Consider the following 25,979-nt stretch of genomic DNA (forward strand, 5'->3'; position numbering starts at 1 on the left):
AACTGTTGTACCACTGTGATCTTTACTTGCTATTTTCCTCTTGTAACCAATTTTTCTGCTGACTGTTTTGTATAATTCAGATATTATTATTTTTGTAATGTCTAGGCTTACATGCTACATTTTTAGTTACTATGTGAGCTTTATGAGCTAAATGCTTGACATTTTATTTTGGGATAACCAATTATTGTATATTAGAGATTGAATAGCTCTAATCTGAAATCTGAAATGTTCCAAAATCTGAGACTTTTTGCGTACCACCAACATGATGTCAAATGATACCAGACCTCAAGTGACAGGTCATAATCAAAACACAGGTAACTGTAAAAATACTGTATGAAACTAGCTTCAGGTTGTGTGTATAAGGTATATATGAAACATAAATGACTTTTGTGTTTAGATTGAGGTCCCATTCCCAAGATCTCTCATTATGTATATGGAAATATTCCAAATTCTAAAAAAAAAAATCTGAAACTTGATACATTTTTAGATACGGGATATACCCTGTAGCATCAATGAGATGTTAGAACCAGGACACATAAAAGTACAATCCCTGGGATATATTCCACCCAAAGTTGTGGATGTAGTTAAAAAATTAAAAGCCAGCCTTTTGACTTTGAAAACTAGCCTGTGTGTCTCAGTTTCTCCTTCTTTAAAGTGAGGTGATTGAACTGTGATACTTACTTAGTGCCGAAGGTCTTAATTCTGTGGTTCTGTGAAGATAATTAGTAAATGTATTGCTGATGGTCCCAGACTACTTCTTATGTTATATCAAGATTACATTGTAATGTCAGATTTCCTGTGTTTTATCTAATGTGGTACCATAACAGAAGGCTAGTAGTGCGTACAGTCTTAGCAAAAACTGTATTTTTTTCTAAACTAAAATTAGGATCTGTGATATGATCTCCTGAATGGTCTGTGAATACAAAATAATTTAAAATAGTTCTGACCTAGAGCATGAGATGGGTTCAGCTGTGAGTGACAGAAAAGATCAAAATTTATTAAATTTTATTTAAGATTAAAATTTATTTCCCACTCATGTAAAGTTAGCACAGTCTGGTATAGAGTTTCATGTTATATACTACTTCCCCCATGCCCCTCTTACCACTCCACCCTCCAATTGGAGGATAAAACTCATTTTTCCCTCCCTTCCTTCCTCCTTTCCCTTCCATTCCCTCCTTCCCTTCCTCCTCCCCGCAACCCCTGTGCATGCTAAGCACTGCATAACTGAGCTCCACCCCCAGCCTTTCAACCTCATTCTTAATTGATTTTTTTTTTTTTTACATTACTGGGGGTTGAAATCAGGGCCTCACACTTGCTAAATAGGCACTCCACCACTTGAGCCAAACCTCCAGCCCCCATAAACCTCAATCTTATTGAGCACAATGGTGGCATCCTCATTATAGAGAGCAGGATGAAGCAGAAGATGGAAGGTATCTGTCAGTGCTTTATTAAGCATGATTTGGAAGTGTAACCTTGTACTCAGCTAAAAATTCCAGTGGATGAAAGGAAAAGCAGGAGAGGAGGACAAACCATCAGTCTTTGTCATAGCATTATTAATTATAAACAAAAAGCAGGAAACCAAGGGTATTTGCAATTATATCTCTTCCTCTAAAGAAAGAGGGTTCCATGTTTCTAGTAGCTGATACTGATTGTCTAGATGGAAATGTTCAAAAGAAACCTGGTAAGCAACTGAGGCCAATAGGAAAAGGGGACCAGGAACTAGAGAAAAGGTGAGATCAAAAAGAATTAACCTAGAAGGTAACACACATACACAGGAAATTAATGTGAGTCAACTCCCTGTATGGCTATCCTTATCTCAACCAGCAAAAACCCTTGTTCCTTCCTATTATGGCTTATACTCTCTCTACAACAAAATTAGATATAAGGGCAAAATAGTTTCTGCTGGGTATTGAGGGGGTAGAGGGGAGAAGGAGGGGGCGGAGTGGGTGGTAAGGGAGGGGGTGGGGGCAGGGGGGAGAAATGACCCAAGCCTTGTATGCACATATGAATAATAATTAAAAAAAAGATATGATTAACCAAAAACAAATTAATGACAAGAATACAACTTCAACAAAAAAAAAAGAAAGAAAGAAAGAAAGAAACCTGGTAGATGTATATCCTGGTTTGAATTCTAGAGCTGATATTGTGGTTTATAAACCAACCTCTTATGAGTTGAGTTAGTGTAAATTTTTCCACAGAGCCCAGTAAACCCTGGGGAAAATGATCAAGTACACAATGGAACTGACCCTATATGTACAGTGACCTTACTGGGAGCATATACCTCTGTCATGAGCCTCCTATTCCTGATCTTGTTGGTGGGGGGCAGGAGGGTTCTGTATAGTTCACCATACCCATCTATAAAATCAACGTTAATAGAGCTTTGCATGATGAAGATTATAGTAATGGCCTCATAAAATGTTTTTATAAAGGAAAAAGAGCGTCCAGGACTAATGATACTGCAAGTCTTGACTCTTTAAAAGCCATTTAGGAAGAGATTATTCACCATTCTGGAATGATTATGACCTTTTCAGAATTTTTTAAAATATAAAATCAGCAGACCCAGACTACTGAAGTAACATATTTCATCTATCCTCTTGTCTCAGCCGTTCCATCCTCTGCCTGAAATCATCTTAAGGATGAAGTCTTCCTATGTCTTTCTAAAAGAACAGGGTGATTGCAGTAGACAAAAGAGGGATTTTGAGGTAGTGTTTAGGACTGTAATATTTACATACCTAAGGTAATTGCCACCAGAGTCAGCATACATAAAAAGCAACCTGCATACTTTGCTGGATTCAGAACTATTTGAGGATTGCTGGGTTAGTCATGAACATTTTTGATGGTGTTTTATGGCCATAGAATTTTCTGTCTACAAAATTGAGATCCAAAAACTAGTAAGATATTAATTTATACAGATTAGCCATCTGGAAATTGTTGTGGAAGAAATGTTGCTAAACTAATGTCTGTTTACTAAAATTGCATGCTTTGTTCCATTTCACTCCAGAAAAGGGTCCACTTGTGGCCCAGTGAGGCCCAGTAAGACATGGCTCAGGACCAAATGATTGCTGACTCAGAAAAAAAATCAGAGCCTTAATCCCCAAACCAACCTTGCACCAGAAAACTAAAAGAGACCTTGGTGGCAATGATGAACACTCACTATATGCCAGGCACACCTCCAAAGTGAATGTTGTAACTATCCTTATTTTACAGATTACAGATAGGAAATTGAGACTTGCTTACAGTACTAGTGGGAGGAGGGGCCGTGCTGGAATTTGTGCAATTAATGCCTCTATTGTGCCATCTTGCTTGGAGCCTACTTATTGCTATAGAGCTTTCATTCATTTAGTCTCATTTTTTGCTGCTGAATTTCTAAAGCATTGATGACATTGTTTTCTTTCATTTTTAAGGCTATATATTGACAGAATCTTCAATTATTCATTAGTTTGCTTATTTTTACACTCTAGAAGTGATAAAGGTTTTCTGAACTTCCTTATATCACACTTTGTACGTATGGTTAGATATAGGGTTTATGCCTTCTATCTTTCTTCTTCAGGGATTCTAAGCTCCTGTGGGAATTCTAAAAACCAGTACCTTTTTTTCACCAATAGCCTAGAAGTATAGCATATAGCTCACATACCTGCATGTGTGAGGCCCTGGGTTTGAACTTCAGAAATAAAGTGCTCAACTCAGAACCCTCAAGAATAAGAGCAGCTGTTGAGCTTTATACAGGACCCTCTTGCACTTCTTCCAGAGTGGGTTGAATACAGAATTCTAAAGACTCTAAACTTCCAGGGTTCACAGTTTGAATCAGGGTTACTCATCTCAGCACCTTTTATGCTACCAATTGGAAAAATAGGTCCATATGGAGAGAAAATTTAGTACCTTCTAATAACTTTTGTTGAATTCAATACTTGAATTCAGTTATTAATATGCCTTGTCTGAAGACTGAACAAACTTGGGTCCTTTAATTTAAAAACAAATCTTTCATGACTGCTCCATTAAACAGAGTTGTATTGACTTCTATTTGTTGCTTTGTGCTTTTCTAAGAACTTATAACTGATTGTTGATTTATTTCTTATGGTCAGGTGTTTTAAATACCACTGACCTATTGAGATTGTTAACAGTCAGTTCTCTTTATTTATAGAGAGGCTCTTTTCTGTCTTTAGGGTCACTGTGGCTCTTTATTTGAGGATATTTTCTGGGTTATCCTATAGACCCAGCAATTTTCAATGCTGCTTCCTGAAATACCATGATATTTTCAGAATAAAACAAACATTGATTAGTTTAAAAGGCACTGTTCTTTGTCACAGATTGAAAGAGACTAAAGAGATACAATGTGATGTGGGATTCTACATTAGATCCTAGAACAGGAAAAGAACATTAATGGAAGAACTGGTGAAATCTAAGTAAAGTCCATATTTTAGTTAATAGAATTATTTCAGTCTTGCTTTCTTGAATAGTGCTATGATTATATAAGATTTTATTTAACATTAGGGGAAACTGGGTGAAGAGTATAGGAACTCTTGCAACTTTTCCGTAAATGTAAAATTATTTAAAAATAAAAAGTGTAAAATATATGTATCTTGTTCCAAATCATTTGGGAAATATGATGTTGGCCCTTCTGGAGGCTCTCTCAAGATGAAGGTGTATCAGCGTGCTGACTGCTCGTAGGAATCAGTTCCAGGATGTGTTTCACTTGTGCCATCTGTTCTGCCAGTTCTGTGCAAGGTTACTGAAGTCCATGGAAGGCAACAGGATCTCATGGGAAGAGAAAGAGATATGGCTTCAGTGGATTTTAGTCCCTTCCACCACTCACTAGTGGTTTCAGTTTGGGTAGCCAACTTGACTTTTCTGAGTCTGTTTTTTCATCTGTATATTTGCAAGTGTAGTACCCATCCCATGATAATTATAATTATATGTATGGACAGGTGTGGTGATGCATGCCTGTAATCCTAGCTACTTCAGAAACAGAGATCAGAAAGATTGTGGTTAGAGGCCAGCCCAGGCCAAAAAAAAAAAAAGTGAGACACCCCCCCCCCATATGAACAAACAAGCCTGACATGGTAGGCAGGTCTATAATTCCAGCTACAATGAAGGGGTAGTAGGAGGATCACGGTCTGAGGCTGGCCCAGGCAAAAAGTAAGGCCATATCTGAAAAATAACAAAAGAAAAATGGCTGGGGGCATGGCTCAAGTGGAAGCCCTGAGTTCAAACCCCTGTACCTAAAAAAACAAAAAAAAGATTTATGTGACTCCTAGTCATAAACTGTAAAGCCCTATGCAAAATGTTCCTTTTGATTACCCTTGTAAAGAATTGCATGGAGAAAAATGATTTTCATGGATTATACGATAGGCTGGCTGTCTCTCTGTCTTTTTAAAAAACATTTTCATTAGCATATATTAGTTGTTTGGGGTGGTGGGGTCTCACTGTGACATTTCCATGTATACTTACAGAATGGTTAGGTTCAGCCCTGCCACCATTTTCCATCGCCTTCTTAGAATGCTTTCGACAGGTTTCATTGTTTTATTTTCATACAAGTATATAAATTATATCAACCATATTCACCTCCTTTACCTTCTCCATTAACTTTCCTCCTCCCACTATACCCACCTCTAATGAGACCTGTTTTACATTCCTGTCCCTCAGTTTAGGCTGACTCTCTTTACATAACTTTTCCTAGATTAATTGTAATGTTGCTATGAGTACAATCAAAATCTGTAGATGATCTGTTTATAACTGTGCTTACGATAGTTTGGAACTTTATCATTAAGAATTTGAACTTAAACCAGTACAACAAAAAGACCCACAGCATTAAGTCAAACATTGAAGTCTATTTAATATGCAGATTTTACTTGTGCATTATTTTAACTTATTTAAGCCAATGTCTAGTGCTTTTACTTTGAAAATTATGTCATTTGGAAGAGAATTTCAAACATGAAAGCCCCAAGTGTGTTAGTTTTCCTCAAATTTAAAACCCAAACCACCAATAAAATCCATGAAGAGAGCCCCAGAGAGAAGGTGTCCAAGCTACAAGTTATAAGAGATTTGGTAACGCTGTAGTTTGTGAAAGTAAATTATTCTATGACTAATTGAAAACAAGGAGCTCAGTCAAAATGTTTAAGTAGTGCTGCAGCTACCTATGACAGTATTTTGTCTTTCTTATTTTATATCTGCGGGATCTAAAATTGATTCAATCTTATTCTTATTTCAGGTGATTTGTTGCTACGACTATGCTTGGTAAAGAGCCATTGTGTGGCTTCAATCAGATGTTAACTATTCTTCCTTCTGTTTCTACTGTTTATTGATCTAGCTGCTTCACTAAAAAAGCCTCACATAGACCAATAAGGTTCTTTTTTCAAAAATTTAATCTAATACCAAGACCAAAAGAGGTCTAAGAAATAGATTTTCTAGTAAAGCCAGAGCTGCATATCAGTGCTCCTCAATTGCTTCTTTGAATAAAGAGGAATACTAAAAAAGGAAAAGAAACTTATACTGAATTGGTAAAATAATGAGTAAAACTCCTTTACCCTTGAGGTATGCATTTTCTCACTGACTAAAAACTAGTGTGTTAGTAGGAGTAGGAGTCACTCCCTTAGTGTCATAAATGTGGGGGTGTGGGGGGTGTGCGTGAATGTCTTTCCAGCCAACACCTTCTATTTACTCATGAAACAGCAATGTTATTAGATAAGACAAGAATGTCCATTACTAACATTTTTTTAATCATCATTCTAGAGGTATTAGACAATTAGAGCCGGTAGAGTGGCTCAAGTGGTAGAGCACCTGCCTAGCAAGGTGGAGGCCTGAGTTCAAACCCCAGTACCACCAAAAAAAGTTTTTTAAATTATCTTTAGATCAAGTGGTAGAGCACTTTCCTAGTGAGCTCAGGGCACTGAGTTCAATCCCTAGTACTGGGGGAGAGGAGGGGAATGAATATATATATACATACATCAGTATATCTAAAGATACATATCATATATATGATATGTATATATAGATATAGATATAGATATACACACATATCTTTCTTAATCTAAGTAACTGCTGATTAAGACAGATAGCTACAGGATATTTATGAGGTATAGAGCAATCCTTACGGCAATTTTTCCTTACCATATCCAGAAAAAGTTAGGGTTTTCAACTAAGCCTTTTAAATAAGAATCAACAATTTTAAATCTCTGTGAATCTTAACAAACAACATAGGGAACCTTTTTTCTTAAAAAATGCTTTTGTTTATACAATTCTACTTACAGTTAAATTTTTTGTCTTTAATGAGTAACAGGAACAGATGCTTTTATATACGAACTATACTATAAGGTATTCAGTAAAAACTCAGTCTCCTCCCAGCTCTTTCAGAGGCCATCACAGATATGACAATTTTCTGGTTGTTGTTTCTGTTTGGGGGTGGGGGGAGGTGTTTATTTTCTGTTTTGTATGTTTTGAAAGCAGATCTCCCTGTGTAGCTCAGGCTGGCCTGGAGCTCACTATGCAGCCTGGACTGACCTTGAACTTGTGATCATCTTGCTTCAGCCTCCCAAGTGCTGAAACTACCAGCATTGAGCCATTACTCCCAGCTTTCATACCAATTTTTTTCTTTCTTTTTATCCCCCCTTTGGTGGGACTAGAATTTGAACTCAGTCAGGGCTTCATGCTTGCAAAGCAGTCACTCTACAACTTGAGCCACGCCTCCAGCCCTAAAGAGTAGGCAATCTGTGAACTGGGGACTCATACCAATTTTTAATGTATCTTTCCAGAGACATTTTAGGCATTTACAAAACTAACTTGTCTTTTAATTCTTTTTTACATTAATGGCAGCGTGCCATATATACTGTTCTATACCTTGTTTTGTTCGTTTTCACTTAGCAATATTATCATGGAAACTGCCAAGTCAGCACATACAGGTCTCAAACACTTCTTGAATAACTTCAGAGTTTTAGATTATGGTAGCCAGATGCCAGGGACTCATACCTATAAGCCTAGGTACTTGGGAGGCTGAGTTTAGGAGGATTTTTTGAGGCCAGTCTGGGCAAATAGTTCACAAGACGCCCATCTCCAAAATAACCAGAGCAAAATGGACTGGAGGCATGGCTCAAGTGGTAGAATGCCTCTTTACAAGCATAAAGCCCTGAGTTCAAACCCCAGTCCCATCTCCCCCCCAAAAAAATAAATTATGGTGATGTATTATAATTTCACCAGTTACATATTTAGGTCGCTTCAAATCTGCTATTCTGAGCAAGGCTGCATGCAGAGCCTGGTACTTGTGTCTTGAATGTGCATGCAAGTACATCTGAAAAATTAATTCTTAGATATGGTAATAGGGTAAATAAGTCCATGTGTAATATTGCTGAGTTGTTCTTGGAGTCTGACAGTTCTGCTAACTCACAATTATACTAACAATGGGTGAGAATGCTTCCTCAAAATCCAAACAGGAAGTTTTTATGGATTTTAGGAGGGTGTGGGGGTGCTTCTGGATTTTACTTAGAAAGGCCTTCCCATTTTAAGATTCTTTTTAAAAATTCTTTGATATCCTTGTAATACTTCATAATTTAATTTGCATAGTTCAGTCTTTGGCTCAACTGAGATATTTTGTACTAAGTAAAGCTAGCTTAATTTTTTTTCTCAGCTGGCTACCCATTGCATTGTCCTAATGTCATTACTGAATAATTCATCTTTCTCTTCACTAGTGGGAAACGTCAGCTTTATGATGATATGAATTTGGCTGTTCTTCAACTTTGTTGTATCTCCTAGGATAGACTAGATTACACTATCATAGTAAACAACCTTGAACTCTTAGTGGTTTATTACAACATGAATTGTCTTCCCTTTTGGTATACGTCCATCAAGATTGGCTGGGAGCTTTGTCCCATACTGCCTCACTTAAGAACTCAGGTAAACAAAGCTGCCGTCATCTTGAACATTACCAGCTGTCCTGGCTAAAGGGCCTGGAAAGTCTCACCTCATCAATAAAATGTTTAGCCTAGAAGTAACATACCTCAGTTCCCTTCTCAGCTCACTGTCAAGTGTTAGTCGCATGACCTCATCCACAATAAGGGAGCCAGGAAGTACAGTCAGACATTTGCCCAGAAGACGGAAAGCTGAAAACATTTGGCAAACAGTAACTATGACTATTCTGTCCTGTCATATTGTCAATTATGTATTAGTAGTTCAGGTCTTTGCCTTTGTGGAATATCTCTGGTTATTCTCTCATTTTCATTTTTCCTATTGAAGTGGAATTAGCTTCTCCCATATCCACTTTGTCTCAGAAAAAGACAACCTAAGCAGACACCAGTTGGTAAGCTATAATCCTAGCTACTTACGAGGCAGAAATCAGGAGGATTGTGGTTTGAAGCTAACCCAGGCAAATGAAAATACCCATCACAAAAAAGGGCTGCAGAGTGACTCAAATGGTAGACCACCTCCCTAGCAAGTGTGAAGTCCTGAGTTCAAACCCCAGTAACATCAAAAAACATTAAATTTGTAGATTTAAGGAAAATTGACATCTTTATAACATTTAATTTGTACAACCAAGGATATATCCAGTTATTTATATCTTCTCTAGTGTTTCTCATAGTCTCCTATTTTGTATATTTATTAGTTGTTTTGTATATTTATTAGTTATCTCTTTGCTTTTTTGGTAAGATTCTTTTTTATTTACCATCATCTACAAATAATGTTCATTTTAATTCCTTTACAGTCAGGTTGGTTTTCTTAAAGGATTAGAAAATATACAAGCATGTCTCAAATAATGTTAATAACCCAGTCTAAAGATTTTTTTTTAATTCATACTGAAGATTTTCTTCATGATATTAAGCCTAGTAAATAAGTAGGTTAGTATTATACCAACAATAAATAGTGTTTATAACAGTAACTGGAAGCACTTACAAATTTTTAAGACTTACATTTGTTCCATGCTTTGCACCTTAAACTGATGAACCATTTATGTATAAGTTCCACCTCTAAAGAAAGAGAATCACTGGCCCATGTGTCACACTTGAGAGATGTTGAAAAGTAAACATCGGCAGGTAATTAGTTTAGTTGTGAGTGGCATAGGCATTGCTCTTCTGTTGCGTTTTGATTTCCTTTGTTGTAAGGAAAATATGTTTTTTTCTTGGGGAACATAAATCAGCTTTTTTCTAAAGTTAACAGCATCATATTACACTTAGAGTATATTTCATGTTGAAATGGGAACTGCCCTTTTCTGCCTGCTTCTTTTCACTGCCTTTGTATAATTACAACTATAATGTTCAGTTTAAGAGTATTTTCCTCCCTTCTAGCTTGTCTTCCATTTCACCCTCCTTCTATCTCAACATTACTCTTTTGTTTTTTTGTTTTGGTTTGGTTTGGTTTTTGTTGTTTTACAGCTCATGCTTTTAAGAAGTCTGCTGTTAGAACTGGATGTGGTGACACACACTGTAATCCCAGTATTTAGGAGGCTGAGGCTGGATTATTGCGAGTGCAAGGCCAGCCTGGGATACATAATTAGTTCCAAGCCAGTCAGGGCTACATAGTGAGGCTTGTGGGGGAAGAAAGAAGGAGGAAGAGGAGAAGGAAAAGGAGGAAGAGGAGAAGGAAAAGGAGGTAAAGAAAAGAAAGAATTCTGTACTCAGTTGCAAAACTGTGAATCAGAAAGAAGCCAATAGTTAGATGAGGGTAAAACAGATTCTTTGTAAAATTATAGTGCATGCACCGTGTGCTTGGGATAGAGAGGTCAGAAGGGAATATGAGATGTCAAATTTGAATCCCTCACTATAATCAAAATGAAGTCTCATAAAAATCTGGTGGAATTTTTAAAAATTGAAAATAGAGACTTCATTACATAAAAATGAAAAAAAGGTCTTTCTGAAACTGACATAGAATAATTTCTGGGACTATGTCAGAGTAAAAATAGACCTACCAAGGTTGGGTGTGGTGGCACATACTGCCTGTTAATCCCAGCACTTAAAAGTGAGAGACAAGGGGATTGTGAGTTTGAGGGTAGCCTGGGTTATATAGCAGACCCTGTCTCATAAAAACAATACTTGGGAGGCTGAGATCAGGAGGGTCACAGTTCAATGCCAGTCCAGGCAAATAGTTTGTGAGACCCTGTCTCCAAAATAACCAGAGCAAAATGGACTGGAGGTATGGCTTAAGTGGTAGAGTGAACCCTGAGTTTAGTTCCCCAGTTCCACCAAAAATACACACACACACACACACACACACACACACACACACACACGATAGACAAGTGCACTACAGCAATTCCAATAGATTAGGGTTTTTTTGTTTCCCCCCTTAACTCTAAATAATGAGGGAAGAGGAAGCCTTAAGAAATGAAAAATTACAGAAGTTACTGTAAAGAAAAACAGATCTTTGCCTACAGATTGAGAGTTTGTAGACAGTACTTCTTTTCCAGATTTGGCACTTAAAGACAGAATACCCACATACATACTTACTGGTTTCTTGACACTGGAAAGAAAGAAGAAATATCCTTTGGAGAATTAGAATGACCTTAGACTTTACATTTAAACAATAGGGAAAAGATGCACTTAGAGAAGTATTTATACAATACCAGCCAATTGTCTTGCCTGGCTGCCTGCCCTCTGAAATCTTTTTCCCTGATAGAACCCTAATACCTGTTTCCAATAGCAAAGTAACAGGAAAGATTACAAAAGGTTTAGAATGCAGAGGGAGACTTTGAGACATAGCAGTAGACTAATGCACTAGGAAGGAAGTACAGCACTGGTGTCATCCTGGAATGAACTGGCTTAGTGCTCAGGCTCACACTGTCCAGTGCAGGATCTCTGTTGAAGGTGCTACATTCTCAGGTCTGAGCTTCCAATTTTCACACTTTCCCCTAGGTAAGTAAGTCTTACGGGAAAGACAAAATCAGCACATAATTTGGCTGAATTTAGAGTTGGAATAAAGGAATGTCGGTGCTTTTAAGAAGTATTTCTTCTCTGGTATAGAGATGCTTTCTGCAGGACCTATGTGTTTGACATTCACTGGTGTATTCTAGACATGCCAGAAAATGTATGTTTAATTCTATATATGTCATCTGTACTTCTGTACACACAGATTTCTAATACCTTCTCCCTTCAAGTCCTTTAATAACCTTGTCTATAATGTGAAGATTTCAACGAATTCATGTCTGTATCTGTGTGAAGATACAGACAGAAATGATCATATACATTGATTTTTTTACTTTAAAATTTTGCATTTTAAAATGATAATGTTTTCATAACTTTCAAAATTCAAAAGACACAAAAGAATGTATACACTGTAAACCTCTAGGTTCCTTATTTTCATACCAAAAAGCAGCTCATATTACCAGTTTCTTGGATATCTTATCAGGATTAGTTTGTGTATATTCAAAGCAAATTTCTGTACCAGACTTAGTGGCACACACTCACAGCAGTCAGGAGGATCTGGAATTTGAAGCCAGCCTCAGCTACATAGCAAGATCCTATCTCAAAAAAAAAAAAAAAAATCAAAGCAAATCCCTAAACTTTTCACTAGTGGAATCTACCAAGTCTATCCAGTAATTCATGTGTTTGTAATTTTACTGGCCTCTGTCATGGAGAGCCTATGGGCTGAACTGCAGAAGTTCCACATCTGCCACAGCCTGCCACCTGATTTTGTTAGATCCAGGCCATTGCAGTAGGACCAGGTAGCTCATCACTGAACCTCAGCAACTGGTCTAAAAGAATGGTGTCTCTGCAGTTCTTTCTACACTAGCTAGATAAGTCAGGGTTTTAGCATGGTTTTCACATATCTATAATTTATTACTGAAACCACCTTCACTTAAGCTAGAAAACAAAAAGATTGCATCTTTTAAAGCAACAATAGTGTGTTTTCACATTCCATTTGGGCAGGGTCTTGAGAGACAACTTGCTGGTTTATTTGTTATCAGAAAGATGAGCTACAGATCAGCTAGTGCAAAACAAATGTGTTTTTTATAAATATTTTAAATGATAAATTAAAAGCTCATATAGAAAGTCATATGTTTAGTTGTCTTGGTGTATGTTTTACAACTAATTTTTCTTGGAGTGCTTATAGCTGAGAGCTGAATGTTTTGTGGGTCAGCTTTTAAGATTTATTTATATGGCAGGTTGGTAGCTGCACTAAACATTTTTTCCATGTTAGGCTGTAAAATAAATGTGCAAAAAAAATTAGCTTTTTTTCTATGTCAGGAGAATCAGTTTAGAAAATATAATGGAAAAAATGCCATTCATATATAATTTTTAAATGTATATTAACTATGAATAAACTTCAAAAAGTACAAAGTCTGCATGAATAAGCAGTACAAGTCTGAATAAAATAAAACTAGAATAAGTGAAAAACTATATGCCTAAATATAAAGACCATCTTAGCCTATTATGGAGGTACTGGGGTTTGAACTTGGGGCCTTGCACTCGCTAATCAGGTGCTCTGCCACTTGAACCATGTCCACAGCCCTCTTAACTCATTTTGTGTTGCTATAAAAGAATGCTGCAGACTGGGTAATTTAAAATGAATCAAAATTTTGCTGGAGGCTGGGAAGACCAAGATCAAGGAGACAGCATCTAGCAGGACCTTCTTGCTGCATCATAATGTAGTGGAAGTATAACGAGAAGGCCACAGAGAGGCAAAGAGGGCTGAACCTGTCCTTTTTTAAGGAACCAACTTCCAGATAACAGCATTAATGCATTTATGGGAAGAGCCCTCCTGGCCTAATAATCTCTTGGAGTCTTATCACTTAAAACCAGCACAATGGCAATTAAATTTCAACATGAGTTTGGGAGGGCACAAGCATTCAACCTTTAGCAAAACCCATTTTCCCTAAAGTAAGCTATAAATTTAATGTACTTTCAATCAACTTCCCAATAAAATATTTTAAAAACTTGTTTGTCTGAAAAAAATATTGAATAAGAATAGTCTCAAAACTATTAAAAAAAGAAAAAGTAATGATAAAAATATTGCTTTACTGTGTATGAATTAAAAGTATTCTAAAGTTACATTGAAGCAAAGCATTGGGTGCTCACATAGGACATCATAGACAAGAAAAGGAAACAGACTTCAAAATTGAGAAACACATCCAGGGATGTGTAAGAAGTGACTCTGAAAAAGAATAAATTCTGTTATTGGAAGAAATTACTAACTTGGAAAATAACTACAGGTCTTTTTTTCAATTCCATACATTCAAGATGGGTTGATCATTCAGTTTAAGGTACAAAACCATGCAAATAATTTTTTAAAAAAAAAGAATGTAAATGGACATTTCTATAATCTGGTGTGGAGAAACCATAAAGCAGGAGCACAAACTTACTGCCAACAAGGATAAGGGAATTAGCAAAGAAAACTGAACAGAAAATAAAATGCTGCCTTCAATTTATTTTGTTACATGAACAGAAGTAGAAATATCTATCTGCTTTGAGAAAAATAGCAGCATGAATACAGCAATAATTGGCACCTACATTTGGTACAGAGTTAGGGAGTGACAGGGAGTGCTGGAAATTGTGACAAGGAGGAGCCTGTTTGGCATAGGGCCATGGCATGCTTACACTACAGACTGCAAGAACACCACCCACCATCCCAAATCCTGCAACAACATAGCAGCTGGGGGAAGGCCACTTAGCTCCAGGCAGTTTTTGCCATGTAAGAATGAAGCCCAGCATTATCAGATCTTCTGGCCTTTTTCCTTGTGAAGTTGGAAATTGCAGATTTTACATTGAATATACCAAATTTTTAGACCCATTATCTCAATTTTTTAAAAACTTTGTGTAGGCCAAACAAAATACATTTGCAGGCCAGATTCAGACCCTAGGCCTTGAATTCATGATCTTCACTGTATAGTTTGTTTTGGTCTCAAGATTATGTTTATCTCCTTAAATGTGTTGAAATGGTTTCCAACATTTTTTTTTCTTATTCTCCAGATACATTTTTATAACAAAATCTCTGTTTTAGTGAGTTTCATGTTCATTGCCTTTAGGGTCTTGGGCCTTTTTGTAAAGACATTTCCCTATTATCAGTTGTTCTTGAACCAACTTTGGTTCCTTATATTCCTCTAAAATCTGTTTAACCTAGGTTTGGAAATTAACACTTGAAATCTCTTACAGATTTTTTAAATCCCAGTGTAACAACAGTTTCTATCTTTTTCTCATTAACATTTTGGTTGTTTAGTTGGTTGATCGATTTTAGGTCCCCTTGATTTCTTTTTGTTTTAATCCATGTACTTTTGTTTTGACCTTATTAATTCCTTCTTCAAGTTTATTTTGTTTGATTTGTTCTCTTTCTACCGTCTAAAGTTGAATTCTTCACTATTTGTTTTCATTAATTTTTTTAAACTGAAGGTTTTGAGTTTTTCTTTCAGTACAGGCTCTCCCCTTACACATTGTGATTAATTTCTAAATGGTCTGTGATTTGTTTTGATTACTCTTACTTAGACTGAAACCAAAATCATTCAAAAATTTTACTGAGGGTTATGACTTGACCCAGTACTTTTAAGTACACAATTTACCCTACAATTAGTTGATTATTGTACTAAATTTGAGTTTAGAGACTAGTCCTTTGTCAGGTAGGTGCTTTTTAAATTTTTCTTCCAGCCTGTAGCTTCTCTTTATATCCTCTTAATAGGATCTTTCATAAGGCATTTCTTAAAATTTTAATGAAGTCTAGTTTATCAATTTTTCCTTTTACAGATCATGCTTCTGTTGTCAGTCTCTCTGGCTAATCCCAGATATTTTCAAATTCTATATTTTTGTCAACTATATGATAGTCTTGCATTTTGTTTGTAAACCAATAATCCATTATTTTGTGTGTATAAGACCAGGAGGCAGAAGTAGGAGGATTGCAGTTTGAGGCCCACCTGGGCAAAGTTAGCTCATGACCCTATCTGGAAAACAAACTAAAAGCAAAAGGAGTGGGAGAGAGTAGTTCAAACTCTCTTGAGTTTGCTTGCCTAGCAAACTCAAAGCCCGAGTTCAGTCCCCAGTACCACTCACTAATCATCATCGTAATTGCTATTGTCATCAAGGTTTCTTATTGATGTCTCATTTTTCAGCACCAATTGTTTAAAAAAAAAAAAGACTATTTTCTCTCCACTGAATTGCTTTTTCACCTTTCTCAAAAATCACTTAGTAGGTCTCTTTCTAGGTCTCAATTCTGGTCCATTGATCTATGCATCTATCCTTTTGTCAATGCCACCCAGTCTTCACTACTGTAACTGTGATAAATTTTTTAATTGGGTAGATTGATTCCCTCTATCTTTATTCTTTTTTCAAAATTGTTTTAGCTATTTTAGTTCCTTACCTTTATTTTTGTTTAAATTTTATAAATTTATCTTTGTCTACAAAAAAACTTAGTGAGATTTTGGTAGGAATTATGTTAAGACTGTGTATCAGTTGGAGGGAATATTTGTACTATGTTGACTCCTCAAATCTATGAACATAGTATTTGTCTGCCTTCATGTGGATGTTACTTCATTTTCTTTAGTCAGCATTTTGTAATTTTCAGTATAAAAGTCCTATATAAGTCCTATTAGGTTTATTCTATATGTTTCTTTTTTTTTTTGAACAATTGTGTAAGTTCATTGTATTTTTAATTTCAGTATTCATTATTAATTGATTTTTGTATGTTCTTTTTAATCTTGCAACCTTGCTAAACTCACTAATCCTAGAAGTTTTTTTGGTAGATTCTTCTTATTTTTGTTTTTTTGTTGTTGTTTTTATGTAGACAATGATGTCGGCAAATAGGGGCGGTTTAATTTCTTCCTTTCTGATGTGTATGCCTTTTATTCCCTTTTCTACCTTGTTGCACTGACTAGAACTTCCAGCACTATGTTGAATAAGAGTGGTGAAAGCAGATATCCTGCCATGTTCCCGATCTTAGGGGGGTAAGTATTCAGTCTTTCACCATTAAGAATAATGTTAGCTGTACAGTTTTTGTTGTCATCGTTGTTTAGTTGGATTTTGCTTGTCTTTTGTTGATGTTTTTCCCAAGTTAAGAAAGTTCCCTTAAATTCCTAAATTTCTGGGATTTTTTTTTTTTTTTTTTTTTGAGATAGGGTCTCACTATGTTGCCCTGGCTGGCCCAGAACTCAAGAGCCTTCTGCTTCAACCTCCCAAATGCCAGGATTACAGACATGGGCTACCATGCCATTTATGAGAAACTTTAATCATTAAATGTCCAAGTGTTTGGACATTTTTTCTTACTAATTTTCTGTTACAGATTTCTAGTTTGATTCCACTATGTGCAGTAACATAGTCTGTATGACTAAGTTGGTTGAGAATTCATTTTAATGTTGAAGATATGGTTGTTCTTGGAAAGAAAGATGAAAAGATGTGTATTTTGCTATTACTAAGTGGCATGCTCTATAAATTTTTATTAGAGCCCATTGGCTAATTGTGTTGTCAATTTTTTTCTTTAGTCCATTGGCTAATTGTGTTGTCAGTTTTTTTCTTTGTTTCATCAATTATTGAGAGAGGGGTTTGTTTTTGTTTTTTTCTTTGAGACAGAATCTCACTATGTAGCCCAGGATGGCTTTGAACTTGCAATCCCCTACCTCCTGAGTGCTGGGATTACAGATATGCTCCATCACACCCAGTAAGAGAGGGTTTTAAAGTCTCCAAGTATAATTGTAAATTTGTTTAGTTCTCCTTTCAGTTCTATCAGTTTTTCATATATTTTGTAGCTCTTTTTTTATGCACACATATTTAGGATTGCTATGTCACCTTAGTTCATTGATTATTTTATCATTATATAGTGCCCGTTTCTTTCTCTGGTAATTTTATTTGCCCTTGTCTAACATGACTATATCCACTGACTCTTTTGGTTAATGCTTTCCTTTTCAACTTGCCTGTATCATTATTTTTTAAGTGACTTTCATATAAACCACATATTATTGGGACATTTTTTAATCTACTCTGCCAATCCTTGTGTTTTAGTTGCCATATTTAAGCCATTTATAGTTAATGTAATTATTACTATATTAGGGCTTAAGCCTATCATTTTAATTTTCATTTTCTTTTTGTTATCTCTGTATTTTGTTTCTCTGTTACTTGAACATTTATTTATGAAGTCCATTCTGATTTTTTCTGTAGTGTTTTAATTTTAGCTCTTTGTATTGTTTTCTTAGTGATTACTCTAGATATTGTATTATATTTATAGTCTAATGCAGTCATCATTTTCCAGTTCAAGTAAACACTAGAAATCTTTCCTCCCTTAATATCTCTTTACCCTTTCTTATTTTATGACACTTTTCTTTTTTTTTTTTTTTTCATTTTTCTTTTATTATTCATATGTGCATACAAGGCTTGGGTCATTTCTCCCCCCTGCCCCCACCCCCTCCCTTACCACCCACTCCACCCCCTCCCGCTTCCCCCCTCAATACCCCGCAGAAACTATTTTGCCCTTATCTCTAATTTTGTTGTAGAGAGAGTATAAGCAATAATAGGAAGGAACAAGGGGTTTTGCTGGTTGAGATAAGGATAGCTATACAGGGCATTGACTCACATTGATTTCCTGTGCGTGGGTGTTACCTTCTAGGTTAATTCTTTTTGATCTAACCTTTTCTCTAGTTCCTGGTCCCCTTTTCCTATTGGCCTCAGTTGCTTTAAGGTATCTGCTTTAGTTTCTCTGCATTAAGGGCAACAAATGCTAGCTAGTTTTTTAGGTGTCTTACCTATCCTCACCCCTCCCTTGTGTGCTCTCACTTTTATCCTGTGCTCATAGTCCAATCCCCTTGTTGTGTTTGCCCTTGATCTAATGTCCACATATGAGGGAGAACATACGATTTTTGGTATGACACTTTTCTTAAATATTTTATTTGCATATGTCTAGAATTATTTAGACAACTATAATTATTTGTTCAGCCATCAAACATAAGTTATAAAACTAGAAAGAAGAAAATGAAAGTTTATTTGCATTAACTTCTTTTTTCTTTCTTCTTGATGGGTCAGTGTTCCTTTTCTTATGATTTCTTTTTTATTATATTCTTTAGTTATTCTTTCAGAGTAGGCCTGTTGGGCACATTCCTTTTTGTTTTCTTTCATATGAGAATGTCATGTGTGTGTGTGTGTGTGTGTGTGTGTGTGTGTGTGTGTGTGTGTGAGACTGGGGTTCAAACTCAGGGCCCCAAACTTGCTAGGCAGGCACTCTACCACTTGAGCCGTTATAGCCCAAGAATGTCTTGATTTCCTATTTCATTCCTGGAGGATTGCTAGATACAAGATTTTGGGTTGATTGCTCTTTTCTTTTAGCACCCGAAAAACATGTCATTTCCTTCTGGCCATTGTTCTTTCTAATGAGAACTCTGTACTTCAAATTACTTTCCCCCAACAATTATACAGTAGACTCTTGGTATCCACAGGTACAAGGTTCCAATAAGACCACCATTAAGAAAAAACAGGAATGCTTCGGATGCATAGAGTTTAAACACAACTGACAATAACATGACACTGACTGAGAACCTCTCCACACTAAATGAGCGGCATAGTGCATACGCAGGAATTTTTTTTTTTTCATTTTGACTGTGCTTGGTCAAAACTGCATGTAATAAATCCACAAATAAGGCAGGCTTACTGTATATATTTCTCTTTAATTGGTTTTAAGATTTTTTTTCCTCTGGCATTAGTTTTCCAGAAGTTTCCTTGATATAGATTTCTTTGGGTTTATTCTGTTTGGAGTTTTCTCAGCTTCTTGAATCTGAAATTTAATTTTGTAAATTTAATTTTGTAAAATTTTGTAAATTTTGAGATTTTTAAAAACCATTTCTTTCAGTGCTTCTTCAGCCCTGCCATCTTCCTCCTTTCATAGAAATTCAGTGACATGAATGTTAAATTTTTAGTTATAGTCCCTGAGGGTCTATTTTTTCCCCTTCAGTCTGTTTCTCTCTGTTGTTCTTATTGGATAGTTTTTATTACTCTTGTCTTTCCAGTCCAGTGATGCTTTCCATTTTCCCTCTCCATTCTGCTGTTAAATCTTTCCACTGAGTTTCTCATTTCAATTATCATTTTTACATTCTAAAATTTCCATTTTGTTCTTTTTATGTCTTTATGCTGAGGCTTTCTTTCCTTTTTCCTTTCTTTTTTTTGGATGCTGAGACTTTCAGTGTTTTACTTGGTTCAAACATACTCATAATTTCTTGTTGAAACATTTTATGATGTCTGCTTTACAGTCTTTGTCATATAATTCCTTTTTTTGTTGTTCTTTTTTTTCTTTTATTCATATGTACATACAATGTTTGGGTCATTTCTTCCCCCTTCCTCCCGCCCCCTCCTTTACTCCCCACCCTGTCAAATAATTCTCATATTCTCTTATCAGCAGTGTCATCAACTGTTGATTGTCCTTTTCATTGTTTGTGATCTTCCTATTTCTTGTTAGGATGATTTTCAGTTGAAACTGGACATTTTGTATATTATAAGACTCTAGATTTTATTTAAATCTCTGTTAACTGGCTTCCTTGCACCACTCTGACAGTTAAAAAAAAAAAAAGTAGAGGTATAGTGCTACCTTAGTAATGCCAAGTGAAGGTAGAACTCCCGATTCCCCCTGAGCTTCTGTTGAGCCTCCAGCAGGAGGCTCCTCATTATTACTGGGCTCACATGTGAGTTCCAGCCCTCCATAAGGCTTACCCTTTACTCCTTTGCTGGAAGTAATAAAAGTTCTTATTGCCAAGTGGTAGTGAAATCCTGATTGCCCACCAATTCTCCCCAGTCACCAGCCCTGTTGTGAAGTAGAGTCTCCTCATTCTTGGAGAGAGGTAGAAGTCACAAAGGTGGGGCCTCATTACCTGGCAGGATTGACCCAGCTTCCTACTTAGCCTTTTCAGACACTGTCCCAGCAGTATAGCTGGGGGGTACTTTGTTATATCCCAGAAAGGGTGGAAATATAGACCCTTCATTTGATTTTGGCTAGCATGTATAGGGGTATGGCCATAATTTTTTTCTGGAATGTTTAGCTTGAGGTAGAGCATAAAAGTTTTCTGTCATCCCAGGCCACCCTTTTTGTGTTCCTTGGCTAGATAGAACAGGTTTGTTGAGCTTTTTCTGGTGTTCACCTATTAGCATTTCTGGTTTGCCAGCTTTTCCACTCCAAGTCTGGGATATATTAGACAAAAAGAAATCCGTAGGAACTCACCATCACACTGTTCGTTGTATCCCTGTGTCTCTAGATGGTGTCATGTCTTCTTTCCACCTTTTAGAATTTTGTACTTGTTTTATATATATTGTCCAGGGTTTTTAGTTGTGTTTAGCATGAGGAGTAGGGGAATATATGTGTACTCCATCTTTGTAGAATCAGAAGTGAAACTGGCTGTCTCTTGAAAGACAGCAACTCTATTATCTTTTATCATTTGGTGTTTAGCTAATAATGATAGCTAACATTTTTAGGTATACACTATGTGCCCAGGGATTGTTCTAAGTAATTTCATATATTAAGTCATCTCAATTCATATGAAACTCTGTGAAGTAGTTATTCTACTGAACCAGATAAGGAAATTGAAGCACAGAAAAGGTAAGTAACATGCCAAAGTCTCTGGAAAATCCATGATTAAACTCAAGCTGTCTGACTCCACAAACCCACTTTATTACCTGTGGCCTAAGACAAATCTGATAAGTTTTTTTTTCCTTTCCATTGTAATAACTTGATTTTCTTTCTGGTAATTTATCATAGCTTTTCTGTCCTAGGATTCAGAAATTTTACTAGAATATATGTTCATAAGGGTCTTTAGCATATCCTTTAGACCAGAAGGCTTAGGTTTTTCTACTGCTCAATGAAATATTTTTGAAATTTAATTTAAAAATATTCTCTTATCCACCTACTCAAAAAGACTTTTTAGAAGACAGTTGTTTTTTGCTCCATAAAGAACAAAGAAATAAGTTAAAGGGCAAAAATATAGTTGAAGACCATGAATAAGGTATGAGGAGTTGCTTGACCGTAGACTTCAGTCATAAGTTATATGACACTGGAAGACTTGCTTGGTTACACTTTTGGTGTGAAGAAGAAAAGTAAGATGACCAAGAGAAGTGAGCTACGATGCCAGAGTCAGCATCCTTAGTTACTTTTGATCATTTCAGAAAGTGGAAGACAGTTGCACAGTAATTATAAAAATATATCATTAAGCTTATACCATATGGAGATTTATAGGACAATAATAGCACAAAAAACGGGAGGGAATGGAGCTATACTGGAGCAAGGAAGTAATACCAGATGGTAACTCACATGAACAGGTAGAAATGAAGAGTACTAGAAATAGTAAATATGTGGTGAATGTAAACAATTATAAATACATTTTCTCTTTTTAAATCATATTGAAATGACATACAATTGCATAAAGCCATAATTATGATACTGTATTGTTAGGTTCATAAACTATGTAGGATATAATATGTAGCTGGAGGAATGGCTCAATTGGTAGAATACTGCCTAGCAAGTGTGAGGCCCTGAGTTCAAATCCCAGTACCACCAAAAAAAAGAATATAATACATATGATGATATTACAGAAGATGGGGGAAGAAACGAATCTATATTGGAGCATTTATATTGTGTATTTTACTGGAATTAAATTAATATTACTCTGAATTATATTATTATTACAATACATATTGTAATCCCTAGAATAACCACTAAGAACTAAAATACATATAATTTAAAAATCAACAACGCATTCCTGGGCATTTTATCACATGAGAATGAAAACTTTGCAAAAAAGGCTGGAGGTATGGCTGAAGTACTAGAGCGCCTCCCTCACAAGCACAAAACCCAGAGTTCATACCCCAATACTGCAAAAAAAAAGTAAAAGATCTATCCTGGTATGGTAGGTTACCCATGTAATTCTAGCACTCAGGAGATGAAGGCAGGAGTATCATGAGTTCAGGACCAGCCCAAGCAACATATCCTAGTTATTTGGGGGGGTGATTTTGGAAGGATCACAGTTTGAGGCCAGCCTAGGCAAATAGTTTGCAAGACCCCATCTCCAAAACAAGAGTAAGTATGGAGGAATGGCTGAAGTGGTAAGAGCACCTGCCTAGCAAGCATGAGGCCTGAGTTCAAATCCCAGTACCACCCAAAAAAAAAAAGATTAAAAGGATTGAAGTATGGCTTAAGTGGTAGAGCATGTGCTTTGTAAGTGCATAGCCCTGAGTTCAAACCCCACTCCCACCAAAAAAAAAATGAAAATATGTTTATATAAACACCTATACCTGACTGTTCATAGCAGTTTTATTTGTGATAGCTAAAACCTGGAAACAACCCAGATGTCTCCCTACAGATGAATAGTTAAACTGGAACACTACTCAGCAATAAAAAGAACAAATTATTGCTACAAATAACAGCTTGGATGAATATCCAGAAAATTATGCTTAGTGAAAAAAGCTAACTTCAGAAAGTTACATACTTTGTGATTCCATTTATGTATTTCTCCATTTATATACCTATATTTTTTAGATAGTTTCTCACTATGTGGCCTAAGCTGGCCTTGAATGCAGTCCTCTTGCCTCAACTTTTTGATGCTGGAAGTACAAGCATGCTTATCATGCCTGGCTACATGCACATGCACACACACACAATTTTTTTGATGGTACTAGGGTTTGAACTCAGGGCTTCACGCTTGCTAGGCACATGCTCTATCACATGAGTGTGTTGTAGAGGGTGAAAATGAAAGTAAAGGTGAGGGTGGAAGTATGTTTGACTATAAAAGAATAGCACTAGGGATCCTTACAGTGTCAAAACCCAGCATCACAAAAAAAAAAAAGAGAGAGAGAGAGAGAGAGAGAGACTTTACTGCTCCAGCCCTGAAAATATCTTCCTTTAGATTCTGACCAGGACAAAATGCAGTGGGTAAATCAATATTTACATTTCTTCTGCTGATGACTTTAAAAAGTAATTATAGATAGAAAATACTGCACTGAAGAAATAACTTTAAAATTAAAGGTAACTGTGGTGTTTTCATGGAAGAAATGTTCATCATGCCTTTTATATGGACCATTTCCTAAGTTTTTCTTTGATTCTTTATTAAAAATAAATCTGTGAGCTTTTTATGGTTTGTGAACTGAAAATTGTAAAATATAGGAGTATAATTACTCGTGTCTCTCTAGTAAGGATTTTTTAAGTAAAGGTAGAATTCTAACTAATTTCATGGGAAGTTATGATACTGTCCAGGGAACAGGAACTATCCTAAGATAGTGGCTAGCAAACATGCTTTGAGAAACACTGCTGCAGCCTATCTAGCTGTGACATACTGTGTTAAAGTCAGGTGCTGTAGGAATTCAAATCACTTATAGTCTGTCCCACTTACATCTTCTTGGTGAGATGCCCTATTGCTGATATCATGCCGGCATCTTTTTGTCTTTCTTTATGGTTTTTTGTGATTATTTGGGTGTTTGTTTGTTTTGTTAACTGATTAAGTGGTTTGAAATGTGGACTGAAGCTAAAGATTTCAGGAGCTATGGATTCCATAAGGGGAAAAATGGTTTTCATATGAACAAGTTGGAAATGTCAAGTGAGATCCAATCATGCACTATTAAGTTCTTTTTCCTCTTCATTCCCACAAGAAGCAACTACTAAATAACTTGTACATTTGTAAGACTTCAGTAGCAAAGAATTCTTATTACTGGGAAGATAAATATGTAGCTCTCTTTTTTAAAAAATTATCTTATTTAGGTGGGTGTGGTGGTACACACTTGTAATCTTACCACTCAGGGGTTAAGGCATGAGGATCATGAGTGTAAGGCCAGAAAGACCCTTTCTCAAAAAAATCTTAATTTCATCATACTAGAAAGATATAGTGAAAATTTTCACTAGACCAGGATTAATATCTTGGAATAACACCATCTCCTCAGATTATTGGGCCAGCATGTTAATTGTAGCTACTCCATTTTGTTTACTAAAAGAAATAGAATATATTCCGCATCAACATATTCTCTGTCAACTTTCACCCCTGTGATTATACGGGTTAAATAAGAGGTACTGTCAGGTGGTGAGAACTCATGAAAGTCTTAATATCTAGCTCCTAGGAGTACTGAGACAGGTATCTCTTCACTTTGATGACAATACCTTTGAATGGTCTGTGTGTCTGTATCCCTGATTTTTGCAAGAGTTCCTTAGTAGCACCACCTCTGCAAGGATGCCGGCAGGGCAGTGTTCTCACAACACTGCACTGACTTCATTCCTGGCTCATGTTGATGGATGCCTTTGGCCAGGGCACAGTTTCTAGTTCCTGTCTCTGGGGACCAGGATAGCAGGCCACTTGATACACAAAAGCTCAGAACTACGTGTGCAAGAGCTCCCTGAGAAAGAAAGGTTTAGTGAAATCCTCTCTAGAGATGGAATCTTTTAGAGGGCTTCTTTTATATTATTTATTGTGGCTCCTTCCCCCAAACACAGACAGACATTAAAGCCTTAATGTTTTTTGTCCTACCTTTTAGGGTTTTTAGACTGTTCAATTTCTATTATCTTATTTCAGGAATCCTTTAAAATTGGTAGCATAGGCATTATCCCATTGAAAGATGAGAAAATTGAGATATAGTTGGGACAAGTTCTGACATTTATCTAGTGACATACTAGAAAAATAAGCATTCAGATTTGCTAACTATAAACCTGTTCCTTTCCCACCACATTGCTTTCTGTCTGTTAATGTATTTCCTCTCTCTTAGCTCACCAATCTTATTTACTAAAGTGAGAGAGAGGTATCTTACCAAGCACAATTTGTCTAGAAGGGACATTTCCTAGGGATTGAAGGACTGTCAAGTCTTGCCTAACAAGGGTCATCAAGTGAGGCTCTCTCAGCAGTATGAAAGTGAAGAGCTGTGTTTTGTGCCGCTGTGGTTTTCTTATAGCTCTACAGTAAATGTGCCATGTGTATTTGGTAACATACTTCTTGTCTACATCCTTCTCCCCTTCCTAAGATCTCGGAGTAGGAAAAAGGAAATTAGGTTTCAGTAAAAGCACTTGCTTTACTAAGCCAAAATGGTCAATGATTCAAAACTAAACATTATCCATTATTTATGCTTAGTAGTTCTAGAGAAGAAATT

The 25,979-nt window shown here is 36.2% G+C and overlaps 1 protein-coding gene across 3 annotated transcripts in view; it reads left to right on the forward strand.

Moving 5' to 3' along the window:
• The window catches only part of Rnf24 (ring finger protein 24), a 116,051-nt gene that overhangs the window by 15,620 nt on the left and 74,452 nt on the right, over window positions 1-25,979 (forward strand). For 2 of the 3 annotated variants that reach the window (XM_074074411.1, XM_020171173.2), the window contains exon 2: window positions 16,775-16,843. The exons of the other annotated variant lie outside the window; for it this stretch is intronic. In XM_074074411.1, the coding sequence (XP_073930512.1) occupies window positions 16,788-16,843 (56 nt within the window). In that variant the 5' untranslated portion in view covers window positions 16,775-16,787. The remainder of the gene's footprint in view (window positions 1-16,774; window positions 16,844-25,979) is intronic. 3 annotated transcript variants of the gene reach the window in all.

This window comes from Castor canadensis, chromosome 5 (assembly GCF_047511655.1).
Source record: "Castor canadensis chromosome 5, mCasCan1.hap1v2, whole genome shotgun sequence".
NCBI lineage: Eukaryota > Metazoa > Chordata > Mammalia > Rodentia > Castoridae > Castor > Castor canadensis.